This window comes from Rhinatrema bivittatum, chromosome 5 (assembly GCF_901001135.1).
Source record: "Rhinatrema bivittatum chromosome 5, aRhiBiv1.1, whole genome shotgun sequence".
Taxonomy (NCBI): domain Eukaryota; kingdom Metazoa; phylum Chordata; class Amphibia; order Gymnophiona; family Rhinatrematidae; genus Rhinatrema; species Rhinatrema bivittatum.
In genome coordinates this window covers 362636940-362663369 of record NC_042619.1, presented here as the reverse complement: position 1 = coordinate 362663369, position 26430 = coordinate 362636940, and the positions used below count along the sequence as shown (strand labels likewise).

General features: G+C 45.9%; 1 protein-coding gene across 7 annotated transcripts in view; it reads left to right on the top strand.

Annotated features, from left to right (window-relative positions):
• The window catches only part of CLDN10 (claudin 10), a 259036-nt gene that overhangs the window by 111670 nt on the left and 120936 nt on the right, over nucleotides 1-26430 (top strand). For 3 of the 7 annotated variants that reach the window (XM_029604728.1, XM_029604730.1, XM_029604729.1), the window contains exon 3: nucleotides 22457-22569. The exons of the other annotated variants lie outside the window; for them this stretch is intronic. In XM_029604728.1, coding sequence (XP_029460588.1) covers nucleotides 22457-22569 — 113 coding nt within the window. The remainder of the gene's footprint in view (nucleotides 1-22456; nucleotides 22570-26430) is intronic. 7 annotated transcript variants of the gene reach the window in all.

Genomic DNA, 26430 nt, shown 5'->3' with positions numbered 1-26430 from the left:
CAAATTTGGACACAACCTTTATTTTGCATACAGGAAGGTTCTTCTGTACTTACATTTCAGATATGTCATACCTGTGACAGGTAAAATAGGTTTAAAAAGTTTTTTGAGAAAACAGCGACATCTGCTGGACGTAAGTGCCATCTGTTACACCTTACACTAACACACGCTACACTAATCATTTTGCCAGTCCAGGTCCATGTTTCACTTCCATTTTAACACATTCGCGCACTTTTTTCGCCGGAAGATAACTATTTCCTTTACAGATAAAATACACCCACCACCCTCCTCACACCCCCCACACACATGCCAAATTGATTTACTTCCCACGGCCTCCCAACACACATAAAACCTGACAGAAGTCTGGGAGGCTCCAGCGGGGGGCCAGGACCGGTCCGGGACACATCTCCTGCACTACGGCTGTCGGCTGCCAGCAATCAACATGGTGCTGACGGCCCTTTCCCTTACTATGCCACTCGGGGACACCAATGGCGGCAGTAGCCCATGTGAGATAGTAAGGGCGAGGGCCCCTCGGCGCCATTTTCAGGACTGGCAGCCAGCGGACCTTTGCCCTTACTATGTCAGAGGACCTACCGCTGCCATTGCTACACCCCACTGACATAGTAAGGGCAAAGGGCCGTCGGAACCCGTTTCAGTGCTCGCAGCCGACGGACAAACGCCAATACATCGCTCCCGGACCGCTCCTGAATGCCCGCTCCACCGACTGACATTTTTATCAGGTCTCGGGGGGTCTGGAGGGTGGGGGGATGGTCATGAATATATTGCGAACATCTTGGGGAGGGGTCACGAGGGGGGGCAGGTTTCATTCATTCAGCAGCTCTGGGGGGGGCAGGGGGGGCTACTGTTTTTCGCAGGGCTGGGGGAGGGGGGGCAGGAGAGTGTGGGGTGGTTAGTTTAAGAGAACTTTTCTCATAGGGTTGTTTTTTGGGGGAAGGGGGAGGTTCACACACAAATACATACACTAAACTTGAACGATCTCGGGAACGCACCAAAATAGCCTTCCCCAGACTACAAAACAAATTTGGAAGTGCAAATTTGGTTAGGCACTCCCCTATTTGGCTACATAACGCGCACAGATGCCCAGGGACAGACCACATGTAGCACCAACAATTTTAATTTCCCATGTCTTGGGAGGGGGCAGGAAGGTGGGGGGTTATTATTTGATTTAAAGGGTTGGGATTGGGGGGGGGGTTGGGGTTGGGGGGGTTCCCACAGAAATAGAAAGACAAAGGTTTTCTGATCTGAAGGGTAAGCAGTAGGCGGGGGGAGGTGACAGTGAGGGGGAGGGAGAATGAGGAGAGAGGTGAGTGTGAGGGGAGAGAGTTGGAGTGGGGACAGGTGAGGGAAGGGGGGTGAGTGACGGAGGTAAATGAGCAAGGGGAAGGGGGAGGGAGGGTAAAGAACCTGACTCTGCTACTGCAACGTGTGGCTGGGTACCGCTAGTATACCTATAAAAGGGAGGGGGCATTCTCCTTTTAGCTAAAAAAAAAAGCCTTAAACTCACACCCATAAATATCAACCCCCCTCCCAAACTCGAAGTCGGTCTATTTAAATCCCCTGACCTACAAATCTGCCTCATCTATGCCCCCCCTGGCCTCCTGGAACATAATCCCTCGCCACTCATAGAACTCTTTTCTAATAACATAAACAATGAAAAACCTGCCATTCTATTGGGTGATTTCAATCTCCATGTTGATTCCACACCCCCCTCATCCTCCTGTGACACCTTCATTACTGCCCTTCATGCCCTAGGATTTACACAGACCATCTCAGCCCCCACACACAAGGCAGGGCACACCCTCGACCTCATTTTTATCAATTCCTGCATCCAGGTCACTTCACCCCCCACCTGCACCCCTGTCCCGTGGTCTGATCACGCACTCATCAAGACTCAACTCACTGCCAATGTCGCTAACCCCTGCAACCGAACGCAAAGCAACACAACTTTCTCCTACTGCAAATCATGCACCACCGAGGAGCTTACCACAGCCGTCTCCGAATCACTTAGCAAACTTGACTGCTCCTCCCCCGATACTGCACTCAACTCATGGGTCAGTCTCACCCATGACATAGCCAACAATTTATGCCCCCTCATCACACTCAATCAATGCACCTCCCCATCCAATAACAAACCCTGGTACACCAAGGAGCTTCAACAAATGAAACACAACCTCAGATTTAAAGAAAGAGCGTGGCGGAAAGACCCTAACCCACAGCGCTCCGCTGCCTACAGATCCTACCTACACTCTTACCGCCATGCCATTCAAAACACCAAACGAGACTACTACGCCGTTAAGATCCATCAATATACATTCAATCCCAAAGCCCTCTTTTCCTACGTCTCAGCCCTCACCTCCCCCCTCAGTCCCACCATCACTGATGAAGAAGCAAACTCGAACTGTGAAGAACTTTCTCACTTTTTCCATAACAAAATAGCCAATCTTCTCCTTACCCTCCCCTCCACCCCTCCTCCCTTCTCCCTCCTGCCCAATCACCTCCCCCCCTCCCTCCCGAAAAACTCTTTCACCACCATAGAATCCACATCCTCTAAAGAAATCGAAACTATCCTTAAAAAATCCAAGCCTGCACCCCACCCTTCCGAAACTATTCCCACGAAAACTCTTCTTTCCATCCCCAATATCATTGCTCCTCCTCTAGCAGAGATTAATAATTCCTCCCTTTCCTACAGCTCAGTTCCCGCTCCGCTCAAGCACGCAGTCATCAAACCCCTACTCAAGAAGCCCTCGCTGGACCCAAAAAACCCAGCTAACTACAGCCCCATTTCCAATCTCCCCTTCATTTCTAAAATCATGGAGAAGGTTGTAAATAAGCAACTTATGGATTAGTTAGATGACAATGACATACTTCACCCCTCACAGTTTGGTTTTCGCAAACACTTTACTGAAACCCTTCTTCTTTCACTTACTGACTTTCTCCTCACAGGCCTTGACCAAGGCCAAAACGTCCTCATCGCTTTCCTTGACATCTCCGCAGCATTTGATACAATAAGCCATGATCTACTCATCGCACGCCTTGCCGACATTGGCATCGCAGGCACTGCCCTACTATGGTTCAGATCCTACCTCTCAAACAGACATTTTTCTGTAAAAATAGGCACCTCTGAATCCTCCCACGTCACACTCTCTCAAGGTGTACCTCAAGGTTCTTCCCTCTCCTCCACACTGTTCAATATATACTTCTTCTCCCTCTGTTTCTGTCTTTCAGATCTCGGCCTCAAATTCTACATATACACAGATGATGTCCAAATCATCATCCCTATCCAGGACTCTCTAACTGCTACCCTTAATTTCTGGAAAAAATGCCTCTCCTCCATCAACACTTTCCTGACCTCCCTCCAACTTTCCCTCAACACCACGAAAACCGAGCTCCTCTTCATACATAACCAACAGACCTACAAGCTTTCTCCGTCCAATGACCATATGATCTCCACTCTCACTTCGCAACCTTCTGTTCAAAACCTTGGCGTCTTAGTGGACGCACATCTGAACCTAAAAAAACATATCACCTCTGTCATTAAAGGAGGTTTCTATAAACTCATGGTTATAAAAAAGCTCAAGCCGCTACTCCACACTCATGATCTCAAAACTGTTATCCAAGCCACTTTATCTTCTAAGCTCGATTACTGCAATTCCCTCTGTCTTGGCCTTCCTCTCTCCACCATCAGACCTCTACAGATATTACAGAACACAACAGCTAGTAGGGATGTGCAGAGCAAAATTTTATGTTCATATTTTTTATGTCCGAAAGGGGGTCCCACTTGCGGCCAATATGGACATAAAAAAAATCCAATGAGTTGGGTATATGTACATATGTGCAAAAAAAAAATTAAACCCCCTCACCCTCCTTAATCCCCCCCCCCAGACTTACCACAACTCCCTGGTGATCGAGCGAGGAGTGAGGACGTCATTTCTGCAATCCTTGGGGAGAAGCATGTGACGTTGGTGGCACGTCGAGTGACGCGGCGTCACGTGATTCCCGGCTCGTTCGCGCCGGACGGCTCGTTCGGCCCAAAAAGAACTTTTGGCCAGCTTGAGGGGGTCAGGAGGCCCCCCCAAGCTGGCCAAAAGTTCTTTTTGGGCCGAACGAGCCGTCCGGCGCGAACGAGCCGGGAATCACGTGGCGCCGCGTCACTCAGACGCGACGTCACGTGATTCCCGGCAAGTTCGCGCCGGACGGCTCGTTCGGCCCAAAAAGAACTTTTGGCCAGCTTGGGGGGGCCTCCTGACCCCCTCAAGCTGGCCAAAAGTTCTTTTTGGGCCAAACGAGCCGTCCGGCGCGAACTTGCCGGGAATCACGTGACGTCGCGTCTGAGTGACGCGGCGCCACGTGATTCCCGGCTCGTTCGCTCCGGACGGCTCGTTCGGCCCAAAAAGAACTTTTGGCCAGCTTGGGGGGGTCAGGAGGCCCCCCCAAGCTGGCCAAAAGTTCTTTTTGGGCCGAACGAGCCGTCCGGCGCGAACGAGCCGGGAATCACGTGACGCCGGCGTCACTCGACGTGCCGCCGACGTCACATGCTTCTCGCCAAGGATTGCAGAAATGGCGTCCTCACTCCTCGCTCCATCACCAGGGAGTTGTGGTAAGTCGGGGGGGGGGGATTAAGGAGGGTGAGGGGGTTTATATTTTTATTTTGGCTCAACAATCGCGATTTCCAACATATCGAACATATCTATGTTCGATATGTGGGAAATCCGATCGTTTATGTCGAATCAATTTTTTAAGTAAAAAAAAAAATATGAGTTGCGTTTTACTAATGCGGTCAATCCGAATGCACACCCCTAACAGCTAGGTTAATCAGCAATACCTGCAAATCAGATCACATAACTCCTATCCTCAAGGACCTACATTGGCTCCCCATCTCATACCGCATTCTTTTTAAAATCCTTACCATCATACACAAAATCATTCACAAAAATAATTCCTCATGGCTGAGTGAACCACTGAAACTCACACAATCCTCCCGCCCCACCAGAAAGAACCGTAAATGTATACTACAAGTCCCCCCACTTAAGAAAGCCCGTCTTACAACCACAAGAGATTGTGCCTTTTTGATTGCAGGCCCCACACACTGGAATACCCCTCAATCTCCGACTGGAACCATGCCCTCACAAATTCCAGAAAATGCTGAAGACATGGCTTTTCCAACAGGCTTTCCCAGAATAATTCCTCACCGTCTCCTGCCCCCTTCATCATCCCTTTTTTCCACAAGTAACTGCTGAATACTGTTGCATATATGTAAACTTGTAAATATGTAAATATGAAATCCTCCTCCACGTTAATTTTTTCTATTTAGTTTCATTCGGTTAAACTCTGCTTCAACCTTTCTTCCTCTTTCCAATTTATCGATTGTCCTGTTTCCCCCTCCCCTGTTTATTGTAATTTCCAACTTTTCGTTGTCGGTATATAAAAGCTGTTAAATAAATAAACAAATAAATAAATAATTAAAAAAATATATATATATATACCTATACACCTATAGAGACTATATACCTATATATACCTATATAGTCACACACACACACACACACAATCCTTACCCCTAAACATACCCCTCCACTACACAACCTCCCCAACATATGCACACACCCTGACTCACTCACACATACCCCTACACACAACCCCACACACAACCCCCAACTTCTACAAATCTACATTAGAAAGCCTTCCAGAAACCATACCTCTGCTTGCTTTCCATACTTGTCTTAAAATCAATTTTCTCTCAGGATCGTGAGGAACTCAGGAAGTGGCATTTATTGAAATGTGTACCAAATTCAAAAACGTTGTCTTGTTTTGTGTTTGCTTTTTTAAAATATTTATTTACATAATCCATTTTTTATTTCTTGGAGATCCTCTTTTATTCTTGCCCAAATCAAAATAATGTCTATGTTTAACTACTTATTTTGAGATTTTATAAGTATCTTCTAATTTTCCTACATATAAATTGGCTAAAGATAGAAGAATTTGGGTCTGCATAAGGATCCATGGTGAGACCAGTTATCCCCAATATGGAACCTCAGAACTGCAGAAGTATGAGCTGGGTTTGTTTTGTTTTATGAATATAATTCTAAAGAAAGGTTGTTCCTCTAAGGCAAGCCAGAATATAATAGAGTTAAAATGCATGTTGGCATGGCATAATAAAAAAAATTGCTATAAAATGTTTTATATATATGTCACTGGTTTCCTGTTTTGTCATAGAAGTTGAGGTCAGCATTAGTAGAATGGGTACACCATTTATCAAACTCATTGACAAGTAAGGTAAGGATAATGTCAGCCAGTCAGCGTTCACTTCTATTCTAGGCCATGCCCTGCCCACTCCCATAGAACTGAATGGCTATAGCCCCACTCATTCCTCACCCCAAACCATAACCCTCAGCCCACCCCCAAACTACAGCCCGTATGACATCATAAGAAATTACCTTGGCTACTTTTGATATCATAATTAATGGTTCCTGACCACTTTTTGAGGACATCACTGGAAAGCCAACCTAACTACACCCTTAACCCACCTCCAAACATCCCCCCTTACAACTTCATCTTTTTTTGATGAAAACAAATTAATGGACCCTGTCCACTTTTGATGACATCACTAGAAGTCCAAACAACTGATCCTGGGGTGATGACACAGCTGGAAACAGGAGTTCCTGATCTCAGAATTTCAAATTACTGCTTCAGGGTGACCTATAATGTAGCAGGAAGTGTTCTCTCACTCTATAAACATTGACAGGTAGAAATCCTCCCTTCTCTCCTTCTCTTGTCTCTGATCAGGAGGCTTCAGTGAAAAACTGTGTATGCCTGTCAGGCATTCAGAGTAAAGTTTGAGCAGATCCATTATAGTACACAAAAATAATGATTAATATTATGTGGGGCAGGGGGTACAAATTCAGACAACTAAAGTGAATAAAATAAGACTTGGGTTTTTAAATACAGACTGAGTTTACAATCACACACAACAACCATAAATGAGAAGCTGTTAAAAAGATTTATTATAACACAGGTGCAATAGGAAGTTTTGGTAGAATAAATAATTTTTCTCAGGCTGCTAAAAAATGTAATGAAAGAGTGACCAGAAAACAAGTAACTGATTGGCTTACAGATTAAGGGCCATATTTACCAAGGCTATCGCAGGCTTGCGCTGCTAGCATAAGCCTGCGATAGCCTGCGAAGGTAGCGCACGCCTGTGCTCCCTAAATTGGGGCGGAGTCGGCCCCGGAAGAGGAGGAGTCGGGGCGTCACCGGGGCCGACTCCGCGAAGATGGCGCCGCCAGAGAAAAGGTAAGGGCCTTTTCGCGTCCTATTTTGCGCCCAATAGCTACACCTTCTATGGTGGCGCTATTGGGTGCGAAACCGGCAGCGATCGCACCGCGGCGGTGCGATTGCTGTCGGCTAGCGCAGGACCGCCCCCCAGGTTGACCCCCCCATTAGCGCAATTTTCTAAAGTATCGCAGGCCTGCGATACTTTAGAAAATGAGGCCCTAAGATACATATTCTTTACACAGACTTGCTAGGAAATGTTTTAAAAGAAACAAAATTATTGTGCCATACGTGGATGAACAATGGCAGGTTGATTTAGTCGACTTGTCTAATTATAATAGCAGCTACAAATATGTGTGTAAAAAGGAATGTTTTAAAATTCAGAGAAAAAAACAGGCTAGGTTTCTATAGTGACAGGAAACCCCCTAGCTCATATAGAAAAGTCTGGACATATACAATCAGATGTAGAAATAAACTACACGATAGCTATCACATGATAGCCATCATGTGAGAACACACCCACATAGAAAGACAGTAACTGCTCATGAAAGGTTTAGCTTTATGATTCTAAAATAAAAATTACATCTGTATCAAACCCCTAAAAGGCAGGAAATAGCAAGCAGCATACAGCACTAGAGAGGGACTGTAAACCTTGATTCTTTCATGTAGATCTCCACGCTGAATAAGGTTACCTACTACTACAAATGTCATGTGTAAACAACATTAGCGAACAAAAAACAGAGGAAATGACAGACACAGAAAGGGGCGGTTTTTAAAAGGGTTACGCTTGTAATATATGCGCATAACCCTTTAAAACCTCTCCTTCGTGCGCCAAGCCTATTTTACATAGGCCCGGTGACGCGTGCAAGCCCCGGGACGCGCGTATGTCCCAGGACTTGAAAAAGGGGGCGGGGAAGGGGCGGGGCTGGAGCCTCCAGGCACAGCGTCCATTTGCTGCTGTGCCTGGGATCGCGGGCTGGCCGTTGGCTGGCGCGCGCAACCTACTCCTGCCTGGAGGCAGGCGCAACTTCTAAGTTAAAGGTAAGGGGGGGTTTAGGTAGGACTGGGAGGTGGGTTAGGGAAGGGAAGGGAAGGTGGGGGGAGTGGTGGAAGAAAAGTTCCCTCCGAGGCTGCTTCGATTTTGGAGCGGCCTCGGAGGGAACGGAGGAAGACTGTGCGGCCTTGTGCGCGCCGACCCCGGATTTTATAACATGGGCGTGGCTGCGCATGCATGTTATAAAATCGGGCGCAGATTTGTGCGCGCCAGGTTGCACGCAAAAATCTTCTCCTGCGCCTAAATTTTAAAATCCGGCCCAAAGTGAGGAGCTCCCATTGGGCCAAAAACTTTTTGATTTACATGATTCAGCCTTTGATATCAGTATTACTGATAATGTGGTGGATTCTATGGATATGGAGCTGTACCAAGCTGTGGCAGATTTGTTGCTGGAAAAAATAGAAGAAACAGAGGTAAGATAAATATGTCTTTCATTGCTACTAAGCATTTTAGGGTGGGAGATTGCAATAATAGAAGTTGTGCTTAGAAGAGGTTATTAATTTCAAGACAACACTACATTTTATAGGTAAAAGATGGATCTTCACAGTCAGAAGAATATGGGGACACATCAGCTATTAAACTATCAACCTATCCTTTACATACTGTTTTTGTCCATCCATCCAGATCCAGAAACTAATAAAAAAGAAAATAAAACGTCCACACTGGAAGATGGCTCACAGTTTCAGCTGGCAAGGGGCATGAGTGCCCAAGCTCCCACTGGTATATGGTCTTTCTCAAGAACACATTTAAATGAATCATATGTGTGGCTGTACACAGCATTTTTACAAAATGCTTGGCTGGCATTCATCATGATGACTGTTTTGGATGTGTTATAGATGACCCACAACATACAGGAAAATTTAAGGAATATGTACCTGGAATATGTTTTAAAAGTTATTTCATTAGTGGCATATAAAAGAGGTGAATTAAGTCTAAATAATGATTTGAATCGAGTCATTTTCCTTATACACAGTGTAAAAAATGTTCAAAATCCTGTGGAAAACTAGACAGCATGCATAGGCCTACATCATCTCTGGAAGAAAGCACCAGGTTTTTTTTCAAACTATATAATGATAAAACATCTGATATGTGTTTTCAGTGTTTTTATAGCTGTATTTTCAGAAAGACATACTGAACATGAAATGCTGTATGAAGAGGAAAACAGTGTACATGGATGCATAAACAATGTTTGTCATTTGACTGAAATAGTTAAGAAAGAAACACGTAAAAGCAATTAGTAAATATATATTTGAACTAAGAATTGTGTCAAGTATGTTTTAAGGATCTAGAGGGGTCATTCATCCAATTGTGATAGGGCCTTATTGCATGCATTACCACGGTAACACACGCGATAATTACCACATCATGCTTTAAATATTTAAATTTGAAATTAAAATAAAAAAGGGAGGAGTTTGGGCAATGTTTTGAATAATAAGGGGCTGGTAGCACTGCGGGCAATAATGTTTCTCACATTATTGCCAGCAGTAGCACTGGAAATAACTACAACTTTTCTACTGCTGCTATGAGGTCTGGATTAAAGATCTGTGAATGGGTAATATTTATTTATTTATTTATTTATTTAGGCGTTTTATATACCGTCATTCCAAAATAAGACCACAACGGTTTACAAAATCAGCTTTCAGTTACTGGATCAACAATCCCATTCTGTTTCAATGTTCACATTCTAGATCAATATAACAGCAAATACATTTTCAAGGTCATATTTATACATAATCTAGTTCATCTCAACAGCAAATGTGAATTCTGGGTCAATACATCAATATTGAGTACAAGGTAATTAAGGTTACTTTGATGAAGAACTATAACCTATGATTTCCATTTTATTATCCTTCATGTTATACTCAGTATATATTTAATATCGCTCATGGTCTAAGGTTCTGACAGTGATGTTAACAGCATATTGGAGTTTTATTTTCTGTTATCTGGCGTAGAGACTCTGGAAGAGAGTTCCACAGTTTAGGGCCTGCTATGGAAAACATTCTGTCTTTTATTTGTGTTAGCTGTATGTTCCGTGTTGTAGGTATTTTAGAAGACTTTTGTTTTGAGATCTTATGGTACTCTGTGAGGTGTATGGTTGAAGAGTCACTCCGATTAAACATGGATTAATGTTGTTTATGATATTAAAAATTAGAGTTAATACTTTATAATGAACTAGCGGTACCCGGCCACGCGTTGCTGTGGCAGAGTCAGGTTCTTTAACCTCCCTCCCCCTTCCCCTTACTCATTTACCTCAGTCACTCATCCTCCTCCCTCTTGGTCACTCACCCCCCTTCCCTCCCCTGTCCCCACTCCAACTCTCTCCCCTCACACTCACCTCTCCCCTCATTCTCCCTCCCCTGACACTCACCTCCGCCCTCATTCTCCCTCCCCTCACTGTCACCTCCCCCCGCCAACTCTTCAGATCAGAAAACCTTTGTCTTTCTATTTCTGTGGGAACCCCCCCAACCCCCCTCCCCAATCCCAACCCTTTAAATCAAATAACCCCCCACCCTCCTGCCCCCTCCCAAGACCTGGGAAATTAAAATTGTTGGTGCTACATGTGGTCTGTCCCTGGGCGTCTGTGCGTGTTATATAGCCAAATAGGGGAGTGCCTAACCAAATTTGCACTTCCAAATTTGTTTTGTGGTCTGGGGAGGGCTATTTTGGTGCATTCCCGAGATCGTGCAAGTTTAGTTTACCCCAAAAAACAACCCTATGAGAAAAGTTTTAAACCACCCCACATTCTCCTGACCCCCCTCCCCCAGCCCTGCGAAAAACAGCAGCCCCCCTGCCCCCCCAGAGTTGCTGAATGAATGAAACCTGCCTCCCCTGTGACCCCTCCCCAAGATGTTCGCAATAAATTCATTACCACCCCCCACCCTCCAGACCCCCCGAGACCTGATAAAAATGTCAGTTGGTGGAGCGGGCGTTCAGGAGCGGTCCGGGAGCGATGTATTGGCGTTGGTCCGTCAGCTGCGAGCACTGAAACGGGTTCCGACGGCCCTTTGCCCTTTTATGTCAGTGGGGTGGAGCAATGGCAGTGGTAGGTCCTCTGACATAGTAAGGGCAAAGGTCCGCCGGCTGCCAGTCCTGAAAATGGTGCCGAGGGACCCTCGCCCTTACTATGTCACATGGGCTACTGCCACCATTGGTGTCCCTGAGTGGCATAGTAAGGGAAAGGGCCGTCGGCACCATGTTGATTGCTGGCAGCCGACGGCCGTAGTGCAGGAGATGTGTCCCGGACCGGTACTGGCCCCCCGCTTTAGCCTCCCAGACTTCTGTCAGGTTTTGTGTGTGTTGTGAGGGCCTGGGAAGTAAATAAATTTGGCATGTGTGTGGGGGGTGTGAGGAGGGTGGTTTTGTGTGTATTGGGAGGCTGTGGGAAGTAAATCAATTTGGCATGTGTGTGGGGGGTGTGAGGAGGGTGGTTTTGTGTGTATTGGGAGGCTGTGGGAAGTAAATCAATTTGGCATGTGTGTGGGGGGTGTGGAGAGGGTGGTGGGTGTATTTTATCTGTAAAGGAAATAGTTATCTTCCGGCGAAAAAAGTGCGCGAATGTGTTAAAATGGAAGTGAAACGTGGACCTGGACTGGCGAAATGATTAGTGTAGCGTGTGTTAGTGTAAGGTGTAACAGATGGCGCTTACGTCCAGCAGATGTCGCTGTTTTCTCAAAAACTTTTTAAAACCTATTTTACCTGTTACAGGTGTGACATATCTGTAATGTAAGTACAGAAGAACCTTCCTGTATGCGAAATGAAGGTTGTGTCCAAATTTGAAAGCAATCGGTTCAGTGGTTTCTGAGATTAGCGATTTTGTCCAAACTATTTAACATTTTTATTTATATAGATTCTGGATTATACAGGGAGCCAGTGCAGTGTTGTCAGTGAGGGGGTGATATGGTCGAATTTCCTTGTCCCTAGTAAGAGTCTAGCTGAGGCATATTGTGTTAACTGTAGTAGTTTTAGTAGTCTGAAGCAGTGGCTCTCAACCTTTTTTCTGTTGGGACCCATCTGACAAATGGTTCTCACATGCATGACACACTGAACCCATGATCGTCACGGGGCTAGATGTAAAAGTACAGTTTGCATCCACGGGAACCCCCCCTGACCCAAATAATGAATGTAAAGCAGAATTACGACATTCCCCATACAACTCACCCTACAAAAAAGATATTCTGGTTCTGGTGTCATCTCAGTAACAGCAGCTCAAACTCCTTCTACTACTAGGCTCAATAGCCCTTTTTATGCAAAGACAGCAGTTTACCACCAATGCATGTCCTCTTGAGAAAACACAACAAATAAGACTGATACAAACACTTACATGCTAGTAAAATATCTCACCTCAGTAACACACACAGAACCTACCTAACATACTCCCAGGATCTGCAGTTATGTACATAAACTAATCCGCACACAGTTACACCTGTATTATGGAATGCACTCAACCAGTAACAACCCTATCTATGAAAAGGCAACACTACAAATATTAAATCAGGCCCTAAACACCAATACACCTCCTATTAGGAAAACAGAACTAGCAAGCATCTATAGATCCCCACACAGAAATAATTGTAAAACTATACTAATAAGCAGAATAAATCAGCAGAATAATAAGCAGAATAAATCAAAACAGCTATGAACAGAATAACATCCAACAATTAAAAACTCATAAAAACTATTAAAAATTCTCCAAACACCAATAAAATATTTCAAAAAGCAGACACATCACATAATATTAAATAATTAAAATGGCAGTCAATCAAGAAAGATAAACTTAAAAAGCCACCTTTACTTACCCCTTCCAGCAGCTCTCCTACTCCTGTCCTCTTCCATGCAGGCCTTAGCACACACCAGAAACAGCAGTAGTGGCTAAGCTCTATACTCATGGTCCTCTTCCTTAGGGCCCATGACCAGTCTTCTCTGTCTCTCACACACACACCATACCAGTCACGCTCCCATGACCAGTTTCTGTCTCCCACACACCAATAATTTCCCAACCAGTCTTTGACACACACCAGTCACCTTCCTGAACAGTTTCTCTCATGCCATACATACACACAGGCTTCCCACTCCCGTATTCTATCTTACATATATGGGCTTGTCACTCCCATACTGTGTCTCACACACACCCACACACCCAGGTTTCTCACTCTCATGCTCACTCTCTCCACATGCACAGGCTTCTCATTCCCATAATAACTCTCTCTCTCTTACACACACACATGCACCAGTCTCTCTCTCTCACACACTGTCACCTTAATAACCAGTCTCTCTCTCTCATGCATGCACACACACACAGGCTTCCCACTCCCATGCTCTCTCTCATATATACAGGCTTCTCAGTCCCATGCTTTCTTTCACACACACCCCCACAACATCAGGCTTCTTACTCCCATCCTTTCTCACATACCCAGATTTCTCACTTCCATGCTTTTTCTCTCTCTCTCTCTCTCACACACACACACACACATCAGTCACCTCCCTGACCAATCTCTCAGTCTCTCACATACACTCCAGTCATCTCCCTGACCAGTCACTTTTATTGTCTCTCACATATACACATATCACCTCTCTGACCAGTTTCTCTCAATCACACACATGCTCTCTCTCACAACACTTACACACTGTTACGATTCTGCCTTGTGTCCTGCATGCAGTCCTGGGGCCGCCGAATTCTTTCGTTGCGGCTGGGGTAGCGCTGTTACTGCCTTTCTGCGGTCCGGGGCCACTGACGCTGTTTTTATGTGGCTGGAGCCGCTCAGTGTCACCCGGCATGGCTCAAGGCCGATAACGCTCTCCTCTGGCGGCAGGAGCCACGCTGAGGCACCTCCTGTGCTCAGGGGATCGCTGATGGCGTTCCCCGCGGTCTGGAGACTGCCAAAGGTATTTCTATGTGGAAGAGGGCCTACATCCCCATCCTTGCCCGGCGCCTGGGGCCGCCAGAAACCTTCCTCCTGTGGCTGGGGAGACTGCCTTGTGCCTGGTCTGTTCTGAGGCCTAAGTTCCAGTGTCGGGCACTGCTTCTTCTCCTCAGCGTTGCAGGGCCACTGTCCGAGGTCCTGCCCCCTCTCCTAGGGGGCAAAGCCGTGCCTCTTCTCCCTTCTTAAAAGGACAGCGAGAGAGGAGGTTCACCAGTCATGTCATCAAGAAGTCGCCTCTTCTTCAGTATAAAAAGGTCCTGCTTTCATTCCTTCCTGGCCTTCGCAAGGAGCCAGTCCTCCTTAGGACTTCTTGTCATCTGCTTCTCAAGGCACTTCGTTATATGTAGGATCCTGTGTCTTCCTGATGTCCTCATGCTACGTCTTCATCTTCATCGTCTCAAGGTCTCCAGATGTCTCGTCTTGATGTCTTCTTTATCCGGTACATCTTCGTCCTGGCAGCGCAAGTCTCCAAGAGGATCCAGCTTCTTATTTTAAACTTCATCGTAGAGGCATCCCCTTGAACCCTAAACCTTGCCTGGATCCTCGGAAACTGCACCCTGCCTCCACTTCACGAATGAACTCTATTTATCTGATCCGTTCCAGCATGGCCCTGCCTGGCCTTTTCAGCTGTGCAGGGTGCATTTGGAACAGGCTTCGTCGGAGTCTTCACTTCATCTCCTATCTTCTCTTTGTGGGGAACCACCAGCGTGGTCCGTGACCTGTCTTCATTGGCTGAATATATGGGCGCGTGATGTGCAGTACTGACTCAGCTCTGCCAACTTGTGTGGGGACCTACTAGCGTGGTCCGCAACCAGCCTACCCCGGCTGTGTAGGGCGTGCTGCCTGCGTGGTCCGAGACCAGTCCAGTTAGATTGTGTAGGGCGCGTCTGGTACCGACCAAGTCTTCTTCAAGCAACTCATGGCCTTCCAGAGTTTCTTCATATACATGACCAGAGTTCCTTTTCACTCCAAGTATCCAGATTGCATTCTTCATGTGTCGAAGTCTCGTCTTACCTCGTATCCAGAGTGATGTTCCACTTCACGTATCCTGGGTCTTGTCTCACTTCGTCTTCATCTTTGATGTCCTCATCCTCTGACCACTGTCCGCCCTGTTGCAGTTGCTGCTCCGTGCAGCAGGTCTGAAAGGGATTGGAGTAGTCGGAGGACAACTCATGAGACCAACATTGCGTTGTTTGGGTCTCTTCTGCTGCATACAGGTGTGGCAGTGGTTGAGGTCAACAGTCTCCATCTTCAGCCCATGCTGGGGCACCTCTCACCTGCCTCGGTGCTTGCCGGAGCTCCTCTGCAGCTGTATCGGGGCCCAGGGCACACGAAAACACCAGAGATGGAACCGCTACCCGCGTTTCCACAACAAACACATGCTCTTCCCGCGCACTGCACTGCGTATCACTTCCTGTTCCGGGGCAGGCACGGGAAGAAGAAAAGGCCAGCCGCGGGTGTCACAGCTTCATTTAACAACGCTACCATTCCCATTGGGCTTGAACGTGCTGTTAGCCCGGCGGCAACAGCAGCAGGGAAGGAAGAGTAGCGGGAGAGACTGGGAGCACGTGACACACCTGCCGGTGCTTGGCGACACACTGGTGTGTCACGACACACCGGTTGAGAAGCGCTGGTCTGAAGGGTAAGCCTAGTAATTGGGAGTTGCAGTAATCTATGTTTGAAATTATTAGGGCTGGATTTTTAAGATTTAGGTGCGGGCATAGTTTTGCACACGCAACCCGGCGCACACAAATCTACGCCCGATTTTATAACATGTGCTCGCAGCCACGCGCATGTTATAAAATCTGGGGTCGGCGCGCACAAGGAAGTGCACACCGAGCCGCACAGCCGTCCTCCGATCCCTCCGAGGCCGCTCCGAAATCGGAGCGGCCTCGAAGGAACTTCCACCCCCCCCTTCCCCTACCTAACCCGCCCCGCTGCCCTACCTAAACCCCACCCTTATTTTTAACTTAGAAGTTGCGCCTGCCTCCGGGCAGGCATAGGTTGCACACGCTGGCCGACGGCCGGCCCGTGATCCCGGGCACAGTGTCCACTGTGTCTGGAGGCTCTGGCCCCGCCCCGCCCCCTTTTTCAAGCCCCGGGACATATGTGCGTCGCCGGGCCTATGCAATGGCCGCTGTGTCGAAGGCCTCCGGTCCCACCTCTGCCCCGGGACTGCCCCTTTTGTAAAGCCCCGGGACTTACATGCGTCCCAGGGCTTTACGCGCGTTGCCGGGCCATTTACGCGTGTAATCCTTTTAAAATCCGGCCCATAATATTTTTGTGTTTAGAGTTAGCTTCAGCTGAGATAGTTATTGTTTAATAGCCTTCATGTAGGTGAACAGGGTCAAAGCAGTTTTTTCAAATGATTTGTCGAATGGTATGTAGAATTGTATGTTGTCTGCATATAGGAAGAAGTTGATTCTTAGGTCTGCTAGTAATATACATAGGGGTAGCATATATATGTTGAATAGTGTAGCCAAGAATGCTGACCACTAGGGGGGATACCTATATTGATTGGAAAGGTGTCAGATAAGTGATTGTCTAATTTGACTTGGAATGATCTATCTCTGCTAGGAAGGAAGAGAACCAGTTGCTGACCTTTCCATCTATTCCAGTTTTTCTCAACTGATGGCACAGCAGGGTGTGGTCTTCATTGTCAAAGGCTGCTGTATGATCAATTAGTACCAGGATATAGGATTCATCATTGTCAAACCCCTGTAGTACTGGGTTGGTTAAGGAAATGAGCAGGGTTTCTGTTGAACAATCTTTTCTGAAATCAAATTGGTTTGGGTTTAGATTATTATTGTCTTCTAAGTAGCTTTCTAATTGTGATAGCACTGCTTTTTCTAGGACTTTAGCAATGAAAGGCAGGTTGAATAATTGTCAATAATTGTCCCAGTCATCAATTCTGCCAGTTTTATTTTTTAGGATTGGTTTAATCACAGCTTGTTTTGCTCTGTCTGGGACCAATCTTTCTGATAACAAATAGCTGATCATAGTTGTGATTGTTGGAGTTATTACGCTGTGTACTGTTTTCAGTTATAATACCCTCAAAGTAAAACAATAGACAGTGTGATGGCTTAGATGAACAGAGTTCTGAACTGGTAATTCATTCAAAGTCTGTGAGTGATGGATATTCAGATGTCTTTGGAGGAAACAGAAGGTCTGGGTTGATAATTCACTAAAAAAATGCTGTGAATGATAATCCACTCATAAGAACTAACTTTAGTACAAGAGTTGAGATAGGTAGAAGTGATGCTCATTAGACAGAACAGGCAATCAATTTTGTGATCCAATACACACCACTTTTGAGGATTGCTATGGGTTATGTTCCTATGAGGAATAAAGGCAAACCTGGTGACCATTTCCTCCCTGCAAGGTTCACCAGTCTTCAGTTTGTAAAGCAGTGGCATACCTAAAGTATTTGGCACCAGGGTGGAGATTTCCTTTGGCACCACCCTCCTCCCCCCCCCCCCCCCCCCAAAGTTCACCCCTCCACCCCCCTCAGTGATTTCTGGTTCCCCTCTTCCTCACGCAGTCTCCCCCTCTCTCTCGCACACACACACACACACACACTCACAAGATCTCCCCCCTCTCACACATACAAACCCTTTCACATAGGCTCCCTTTCTCTCACACACGCAACCCATCATACAGGCTCTCTCTCTCTTACACACACACAACCTTGCTCTCACCCTCACACCCAGGTAGTCATCCACACACACACACAAGCAGTCACCCACACACACAGGCAGTCACCACAACACCACCTAGTCTCTCACCCAGCCGCCGCCCCCCCCCCCCCCCCACACACACACAGAGGACCTGGGCCTCGTCTTCAGTCACCAGCGGGATGGGATCCGCTGGCAGCTATTGCGTTCTCCTCCTCTCCTTGGCCACTAGCGGGATGGGATCTGCTGGCAGCCATCGCATCCTCTTCTTTTCAGCTACCAGTGGCATGGGGCCCGCTGGTAGCCATCACATCCTCTTCCTCTTTTTGGCAGCCTGCTGAGTTGTGGGGTAGGTGGCACCAGGAGTCATCTGAATGTCATCTCCAGCTGCCTCAGGGCTGATCTTGCAGTAAGAGCTGCTAGATTGGCCCCATGGCAGAAGGAGATGATGTTTGGATAAATATGACTCTTGCTGCCTGAGATGGGGTGTAAGGAGGTGTGATACCCCTGATCAGATCAGGCAGGATTTTGGTTTATCCCTGCCTGATCCAATCACTGCAGGGGGGTATGGATGGAGGCAAAAGTTGTGCGAGGCCACAAAAAAAAAAGTTGTGCACACTTGCAGCTTACAGTAGCAGTTCTCAACATTTTTTCTGTCGGGACACACCTGACAGATAGTTCTCACACACATGGAACACATGACCATCATGGGACTTAATATAACTGCAAACCCTTGACTGCCAAATAGGGATGTGAATCGTTTTTTGACGATTTAAAATATTGTCCGATATATTTTAAATCGTCAAAAATCGTTAGGGCCACGATACAATACCAATTCCCCCGATTTATCGTCAAAAAATCGTAAATCGGGGGAAGGGGGAGGGCAGGAAAACCGGCACACTAAAACCCCCTAAAACCCACCCCCGACCCTTTAAATTAAATCCCCCACCCTCCCGAACCCCCCCCCCAAATGCCTTAAATTACCCCGGGGTCCAGCGGCGGTCCATAGCTAAATCGGGGGAAGGGGGAGTGCAGGAAAACCGGCACACTAAATCCCCCTAAAACCCACCCCGACCCTTTAAATTAAATCCTCCCCCCCTCCCGAACCCCCCCCAAATGCCTTAAAGTACCCTGGGGTCCAGCGGCGGTCCGAAACGGGCTCCTGCTGTTGAAGCGTGTTGTCTTCAGCCGGCGCCATTTTGCAAAATGGCCACCGCAAAATGGCGGCGGCCATAGACCAACACGATTCGACCGCAGGAGGTCGCTTCCGGACCCCCGCTGGACTTTTGGCAAGTCTTGTGGGGGTCAGGAGGCCTCCCCAAGCTGGCCAAAAGTCTCTGGGGGTCCAGCGGGCGTCCGGGAGCGATCTCCTGCCGCGAATCGTTTTCCGTACGGATAATGGCGCCGGCAGGAGATCGACTGCAGGAGGTCGTTCAGCGGAGGTCCGGAACCCTCGCTGAACGACCTCCTGCAGTCGATCTCCTGCCGGCGCCATTATCCATACTGAAAACGATTCGCGGCAGGAGATCGCTCCCGGACGCCCGCTGGACCCCCAGAGACTTTTGGCCAGCTTGGGGGGGCCTCCTGACCCCCACAAGACTTGCCAAAAGTCCAGCGGGGGTCCGGAAGCGACCTCCTGCGGTCGAATCGTGTTGGTCTATGGCCGCCACCATTTTGCGGCGGCCATTTTGCAAAATGGCGCCGGCTGAAGACAGCACGCTTCAACAGCAGGAGCCCGTTTTGGACCGCCGCTGGACCCCAGGGTACTTTAAGGCATTTGGGGGGGTTCGGGAGGGGGGGGGATTTAATTTAAAGGGTCGGGGGTGGGTTTTAGGGGGATTTAGTGTGCCGGTTTTCGGCCCGTTTCGGACCACTGCTGGACCCCAGGGTACTTTAAGGCATTTGGGGGGGTTCGGGAGGGGGGGGGATTTAATTTAAAGGGTCGGGGGTGGGTTTTAGGGGGATTTAGGGTGCCGGTTTTCCTGCCCTCCCCCTTCCCCCGATTTAGCTATGGACCGCCGCTGGATCCCAGGGTAATTTAAGGCATTTGGGGGTGGGGGATTTAATTTAAAGGGTCGGGGGTGGGTTTTAGGGGGTTTTAGTGTGCTGGTTCATGATTTTAACGATTTTCACGATATTCTAAACACCCAAACGGCAACGATACGATTCCCTCCCCCTCCCAGCCGAAATCGATCGTTAAGACGATCGAGGACACGATTCACATCTCTACTGCCAAACACTTTGGGCCGGATTTTCAAAAGGCCTGGCGGCGCACGTAAAGCCCCGGGACACGTGTAAGTCCCGGGGCTTGCAAAAAGGGGCAGAGAGGGGGCGGTGCGGGGGCGGTCCAGGGCAGTCCGGGGGCGGGGTGGGGCAGGGTCAGCAGCTCCTGGCACAGCGGCCATTTGCTGCTGTCAGAGATCGTATTGGCCGGCAGGCGCAAAAGGTAAAACAAAAATTTGGGGGGGGGTTAGAGTAGGGCTGGGGGGGGGAAGCTTAGGGGAAGGGGGGGAAGGTCAGGTTAGGGGGAAGGGAACGGGGAAAGGCTGCATGCAATTGTGCATCCCCTTGCATGCGTCGACCCTAGATTTTATAACTTGCGTGCGCAAGTTATAAAATTGGGTGTACATGTGCGCGCGCCAAGTAGCACGTGCAATGTACGCCCACGTGCAACCTTTTAAAATCTACCCCTTTGAGAACACAAACCCTTGCAAAAAAAAAAAAAGACACCTAGAACCTTGCCATATCATACCACACCAGCACTAGCTCAGGACTCAAACAGCAGCAGCCTTATCTATGACACGGCAGCAATGCAAATATTATACCATGCCCTAGAACACTAATACACCAACTACTAGGATTAACAGAACAAACTATACTACTACTATGCCCTACAGAAAAACTGCCATCAGAAATACTGAATCTCAGTTACACATGTAGAAGACAGACAGATCCTTACCTAATGCAGAATAAGGGACTACAAATTAGAAACAGAAATATGCAGACAAAAATAAAATGGAAAGTCCGAAAGAACACAATAAAATATATAATGCACATGCTCAAAGATAACATATGCTGATCATTCAAAATTCAAATTTTTTTATTTTTTTTTACCTTTGCTTCTGATCGTAGTCTTCTAATCGGTTGGTCCCAGGCTTTTTTTTTTTCCATGCTCCCTTTCTTGGTCTTTTCCCCAATCCCTTTTACAGGGTCTTTTTTTTTTCTGTTTCTTCTCTCTCCACTGTCTTTTTTCCTTCCTCCCTCAAACACACCTTCAGACTTTCATTCTCACACGCTGTCTCTTTCACACACACACACACACACACATACTCAGGCTCTCGTTTTCAGTCTCTTTCATACACACACTCAGGCTCTCATTCTCACACGCTCTCTCACACACACACTCAAGTTTTTCTCACATGCTGTCTCACACACACTCAGGCTGTCATGCTCATACACACACGCACATTCTCACACATGCACACACATTCTCACATATACACACAGGTTCTTATTCTCACATGCCAGCTCTCTCTCACATACACACTCAGGTTCTGATTCTCACAAACTGTCTCTCTCACATACACACTCAAGCTCTCATTCTCAAATGCTGTCTCACACACACTTAGGTTCTCAATTTCACATGCTGTCTCATACATATATACAGACTGGCTCTATATTTCACATGCTGTCACACACACAGACTGTCACTCTCACATGCTCTCACACACACAGACACACATGCTGTCTCTGACAACATACAGGCTGTCATTCCTACACACACACAATCTCTCAACTCAATTTATCACACACACACACATTCTACAGGGCCACAGTCTCCCTCTCGTCTCTGGGCCTCCTCTTTACAGGTTGCTGCGGGATGTGCTCTATGGCAGAACTGATGTTCTCAACCATTGTAAGATGGGATCCACAGTGGCCCTGCTTCCAGGCCTCCTCTTCTTGGGCCATCATGAGGTGGGATCCAGAGATGCTGCTCCTCTTCTGAACGCAGGCTGATGCTCCTCCTCCTTCCTGCTCACGCAGCAACATTTTTCTTCTGGGGCCCTGTGGGCAGGAAAGAGAAGAAGCACCTGGAGGTTGGTTCTCTTGTTTTTTTCGGGCCATGGTGGGATGAGCTCCACCACAGCCCTGCCGATCTTCCTGCACAGGGAGATAAAAGTTGTTTGTGGCTGTGTACATGCACAGTTAAAAGGGAATAGTGGATTGCACCTCCCTTCTGGCTATCACCTGGGATGAACCACCCCCTTGCCACCCCCTTTAGTATGCGACTATTGTGAAGTGTCCCAAGACATGAAGAGGCTGAAATAGGAATGTATTCTTCAAACAACAAGAGGCAAAATGCAAAGTTTATAAACAAGATGTCACGTTTTAAATGGTGATGACAAAGAAATTAAAACGTAAGTAATAGTTTTGTTGTAGCTTTTCTTTTTATATGTTTTAAAACTGTTGTAAAAGAAAAAAAGTGTAACCATGTGTGGTTTTCTTTTTTTAAATAATAGCTCAAGAAAATGTTTCTGTATCAAAGCACAGACCAGCATCCACCATGTAGCAAGATCCCAAAGGAAAAAACTAAAAGGCCATGCTGCTTTTCTGAGAGCAGACCAACCAAAAGGTCAGTAAACTTTTTTAAAGCTATATCAGCAAACTTTCATATATTTTTCATTTACATATCTAACAGATTTGTGAGAACCCATATCACTTTGTGTTTTTTTCATATCAGAGTAAGAAAATGTTTCTGTTCCAAAACTGGACACATCAACAAATTCTGAACCACCGTACAAGAAACCAAAATATAAGCACTCTAGAGGGCATTATTTAGTGCTACTTAGCTGAATAAATAGGGACTTATCCGGCTAAGTGGCAGATGCTGAATATCTGTCTATGTTCAGCAGTCACCACTTAGTAGATAGCTGGAAATCTTGGGGACAGGCAATGGGTAGATCAAGGTAAGGCATCTTATCTGGTTATCTTGACTAGATAAGTGCCTATATTAAGCCTTGTCCAGTAAGTTAACCAAATATGTTAGACTCACTCTAAAGTTATCCCAATATAACTTATCGGGATAACTAGAACTTATCTGGTTATATTCAGCAGCATAGCTGTGCTGCTGAATATCCCTCCTACGTTATCTGGATAAGTTATATCCAGATAACTTACATAACCGGATATCTTTGAATACTATGCCCATAGTATTTATTCTGTTATAGTTTTACATGGTTACAAAATATTTTTTAAAAACTAATTTGAAAGAAAACATGTGACCATGTGTGTGGGTTTTTCTTTATATTAGACCAAAAATGTTACAGCAATACAATCATCCACAAAGAATTCAGATTAAAAAAAAGATACAGTGATAGCTTTACAGAGAAGGGACCTATGGAACTTACACAACAGAAAAAGATTGTTAAAGCATACTTTTTGTGAATTGTATTGATGATACCTGTTTTTCAAAAGGGCTGGTAAATAATTGTATATTAAACCCCTCTAAAAATGCCCCTGCAGAAAATGAACTGGTGAGTTATGTGCAGTTTGTGAGAAAGTAGAACCATTATTAGAAAAATTTAACTGTGATCCTTATTCAGATGAATTTTGGTTTATTAGTATGGAGAGAATACCCTCAATTCAGAGATGTACAAGATACTATGCGACAAGGCATATGGAAAGTTCTAGATGAGATAAGCAACAAACTTTCACCCGGTGATTATGTATAGGTGCATTTACATTTTACATGTTTTCATAATTCTTTGTATTCAAGAAAGCTAAATCCCAAGGCTCTAGTTGCTGATGATTTCTTAGTCCAGGTTAGTAAACTCCTACATGTTTATAGAGAAATACAAGTCAATGAGACATTCTGTGTTATTGCTTAGCTTTTAAAACTCTTAGGTAGGGAACTCCGTCTTTTTTAGTAAATCTTCTTGTTCCTTATCAACCTGTTCGTCTCAGTCTGAATTACTTCGACTTCCCTCTCCAAAACAAATTCAATTGGAGCACATTAGAGATAAGTGTTTTTCTTACCTAGCTCAAAACGTTTGGAATAATCTTCCTTTGTTTTTATGAGAGAGAATTCAGTATTTTTAGGAAAGGCCTCAAAACCTTGCTCATTGCCAGAGTTAATGAAACTTAATAAACAAATCATTTTTCTTACTCTGTTTGTCATATTTTTTGTATTATTTAAGTCATTATTATTTTATTGTTTTATATTGTTACTTGTTTTACTGCTTTATTGGTTTTATTTTTGTTTTCATTTTATTGCACACTGGTTTTATTTATTATACATGATTATGATTTTTTTTTTGTATATCGTCGATTTAGCAATGGTAACATGGAATAGACTTAGTTTTTGGGTACTTGCCAGGTTCTTATGGCCTGGATTTGGCCACTGTTGGAAACAGGATGCTGGGCTTGATGGACCCTTGGTCTGACCCAGTATGGCATTTTCTTATGTTCTTATGTACTGTAAAGAAAGGCAATTAATCAAATCAGATAAACGAAACTACTTATGATCAGGAATAGAGGAGAGATACACAGTCAAATTATACATAAAAAGAGAATTATTTTCTGCCAAGCCCCTTGACTTCGGAGACCTCGTTGAGCCCGAGATTTCCAACAGTACTGGAGCCACCCAGGAAACGGTCAGTGAGTGTGGAGGCACTCGGGCAGTCTCTTTTGGCGGCTAGTGGTGACCAGAGAGGGGTGGAGGAACCGCCCTCGGAGAACCCCGAAGTATACGGGTTCCAGGAACCACTTGGAACAGGCACAACAACGCCCGGAACAGCAAAAAAATGGCAAAGGACTCCTGGAGGTAGGAAACATGATGGATAACCTAACCCCACTAACCACCTCAGTTCTAGCACCCTCGTTGGAAGAGATTAAGAATATTTTAATAACCATGCAGAAGTCTATAATTACTTTAACAGCAACAGTGCAAGAAGCAATGACTAAAACACAGAGAGTAGAAGATTCGCTGGCTTCAGTCGAAGAAAAGATAGTTACCTTGGAAGGGAAAGTCAAGAAAATTGAAGATGTCCAAATAAATTTAATAAAATCTGAAAAAATGGTTGAGAATAAAATAGAATTTTTTGAAAATCAAGCTAAGAGAGCTAATTTAAGATTTCTCAACTTTCCAAAAACTAAACTACAGTCACCTGTGGATTTGTTGAAAAGTTACTTTATAAATATATTGAAGTACCCGATAGAAAAGATACCGGTTATATCAGCTACCTATTATCAAACACAGCGTAATCCCTCTGGAAATAATATCATTAACCAAGAAAAACAAGGAGAAGAAGAAATGCTAGATTTAACTGATTTCTTGGAAAAATCTTTCAAAATGGAAATCAATTTGAGGGCAACACTATTGGTTCAGTTTTCCTCAAGAATGGACAGAGATAGTGTTTTAAAGCACTATTTCAGATTTCAAAAATTAAAATTTTTCGGACAGTGTATTACAATTTTTCCGGACATTGCTAGATTGTCACAGTTGAAACGTAGAAAATTTCTGGAAATGAGGGGGGAGGTGGTGGGAAGAGGGGTGCGGTTTATGTTACGTTTTCCTTGTCGTTGCTTTATATACTATGGGAATGTAAAATATATATTTACAGAGCCGACACAGTTACGTAGTTTTTTAGATGCACCGTCACGTGCCTAGGATAATCCAGGTGAAGTTGGAATAAGAGGAATATGGATATTGGCTCCCCTCAAAAGTATCAGCATGTAATACTTTAATTATTTTGATTACTTATAATCTGCTTATTATTTCACCCTTGGTCTCTCCTTATTTCCTTAGGGGCGGATTTTCATACTCCGCGAATAGGCCTACTTTTGTTTGCGCTCCAGGCGCAAACAAAAGTACGCTGGATTTTAGTAGATACGCGGGAGCCGCCCGTATCTGCTAAAAACCTGGATTGGCGCGCGCAAGGCTATCGATTTTGTATAGCCGGCGCGCACCGAGCCGCACAGCCTACCCCCGTTCCCTCCGAGGCCGCTCCGAAATCGGAGCGGCCTCGGAGGGAACTTCCTTTTGCCCTCCCCTCACCTTCCCCTCCCTTCCCCTACCTAACCCACCCACCCGGCCCTGGGAGGCGTAAATCCCCGCGCGTCAGCGGGCCTCCGGGTCCGCCCCCGAAACGCTCCCGGCACGCCCCCTAAACGCCGTGCGGTTCGGGCCCGCCCCCCGACACGCCCCCCTTGGAGAACCCCGGGACTTACGCGAGTCCCGGGGCTCTGTGCGCGCCGGTGAGCCTATGTAAAATAGGCTCACCGGCGAGCAGGGCTCTGAAAATCTGCCCCTTAATGTTACAAATGTGTATCTGACCAGGGATATTGTTTTTTGCTGTAATAAGTGAAATATGTCTTTATTTTTATTATTTTTCCTGCCTGGAATATGATGAAAGCATTGGAAAATTTTCTTGTAATCAAAGTTAAAATCAATAAAGTATAAATTAAAAAAAAAAAAAAGAGAATTATTTTAACA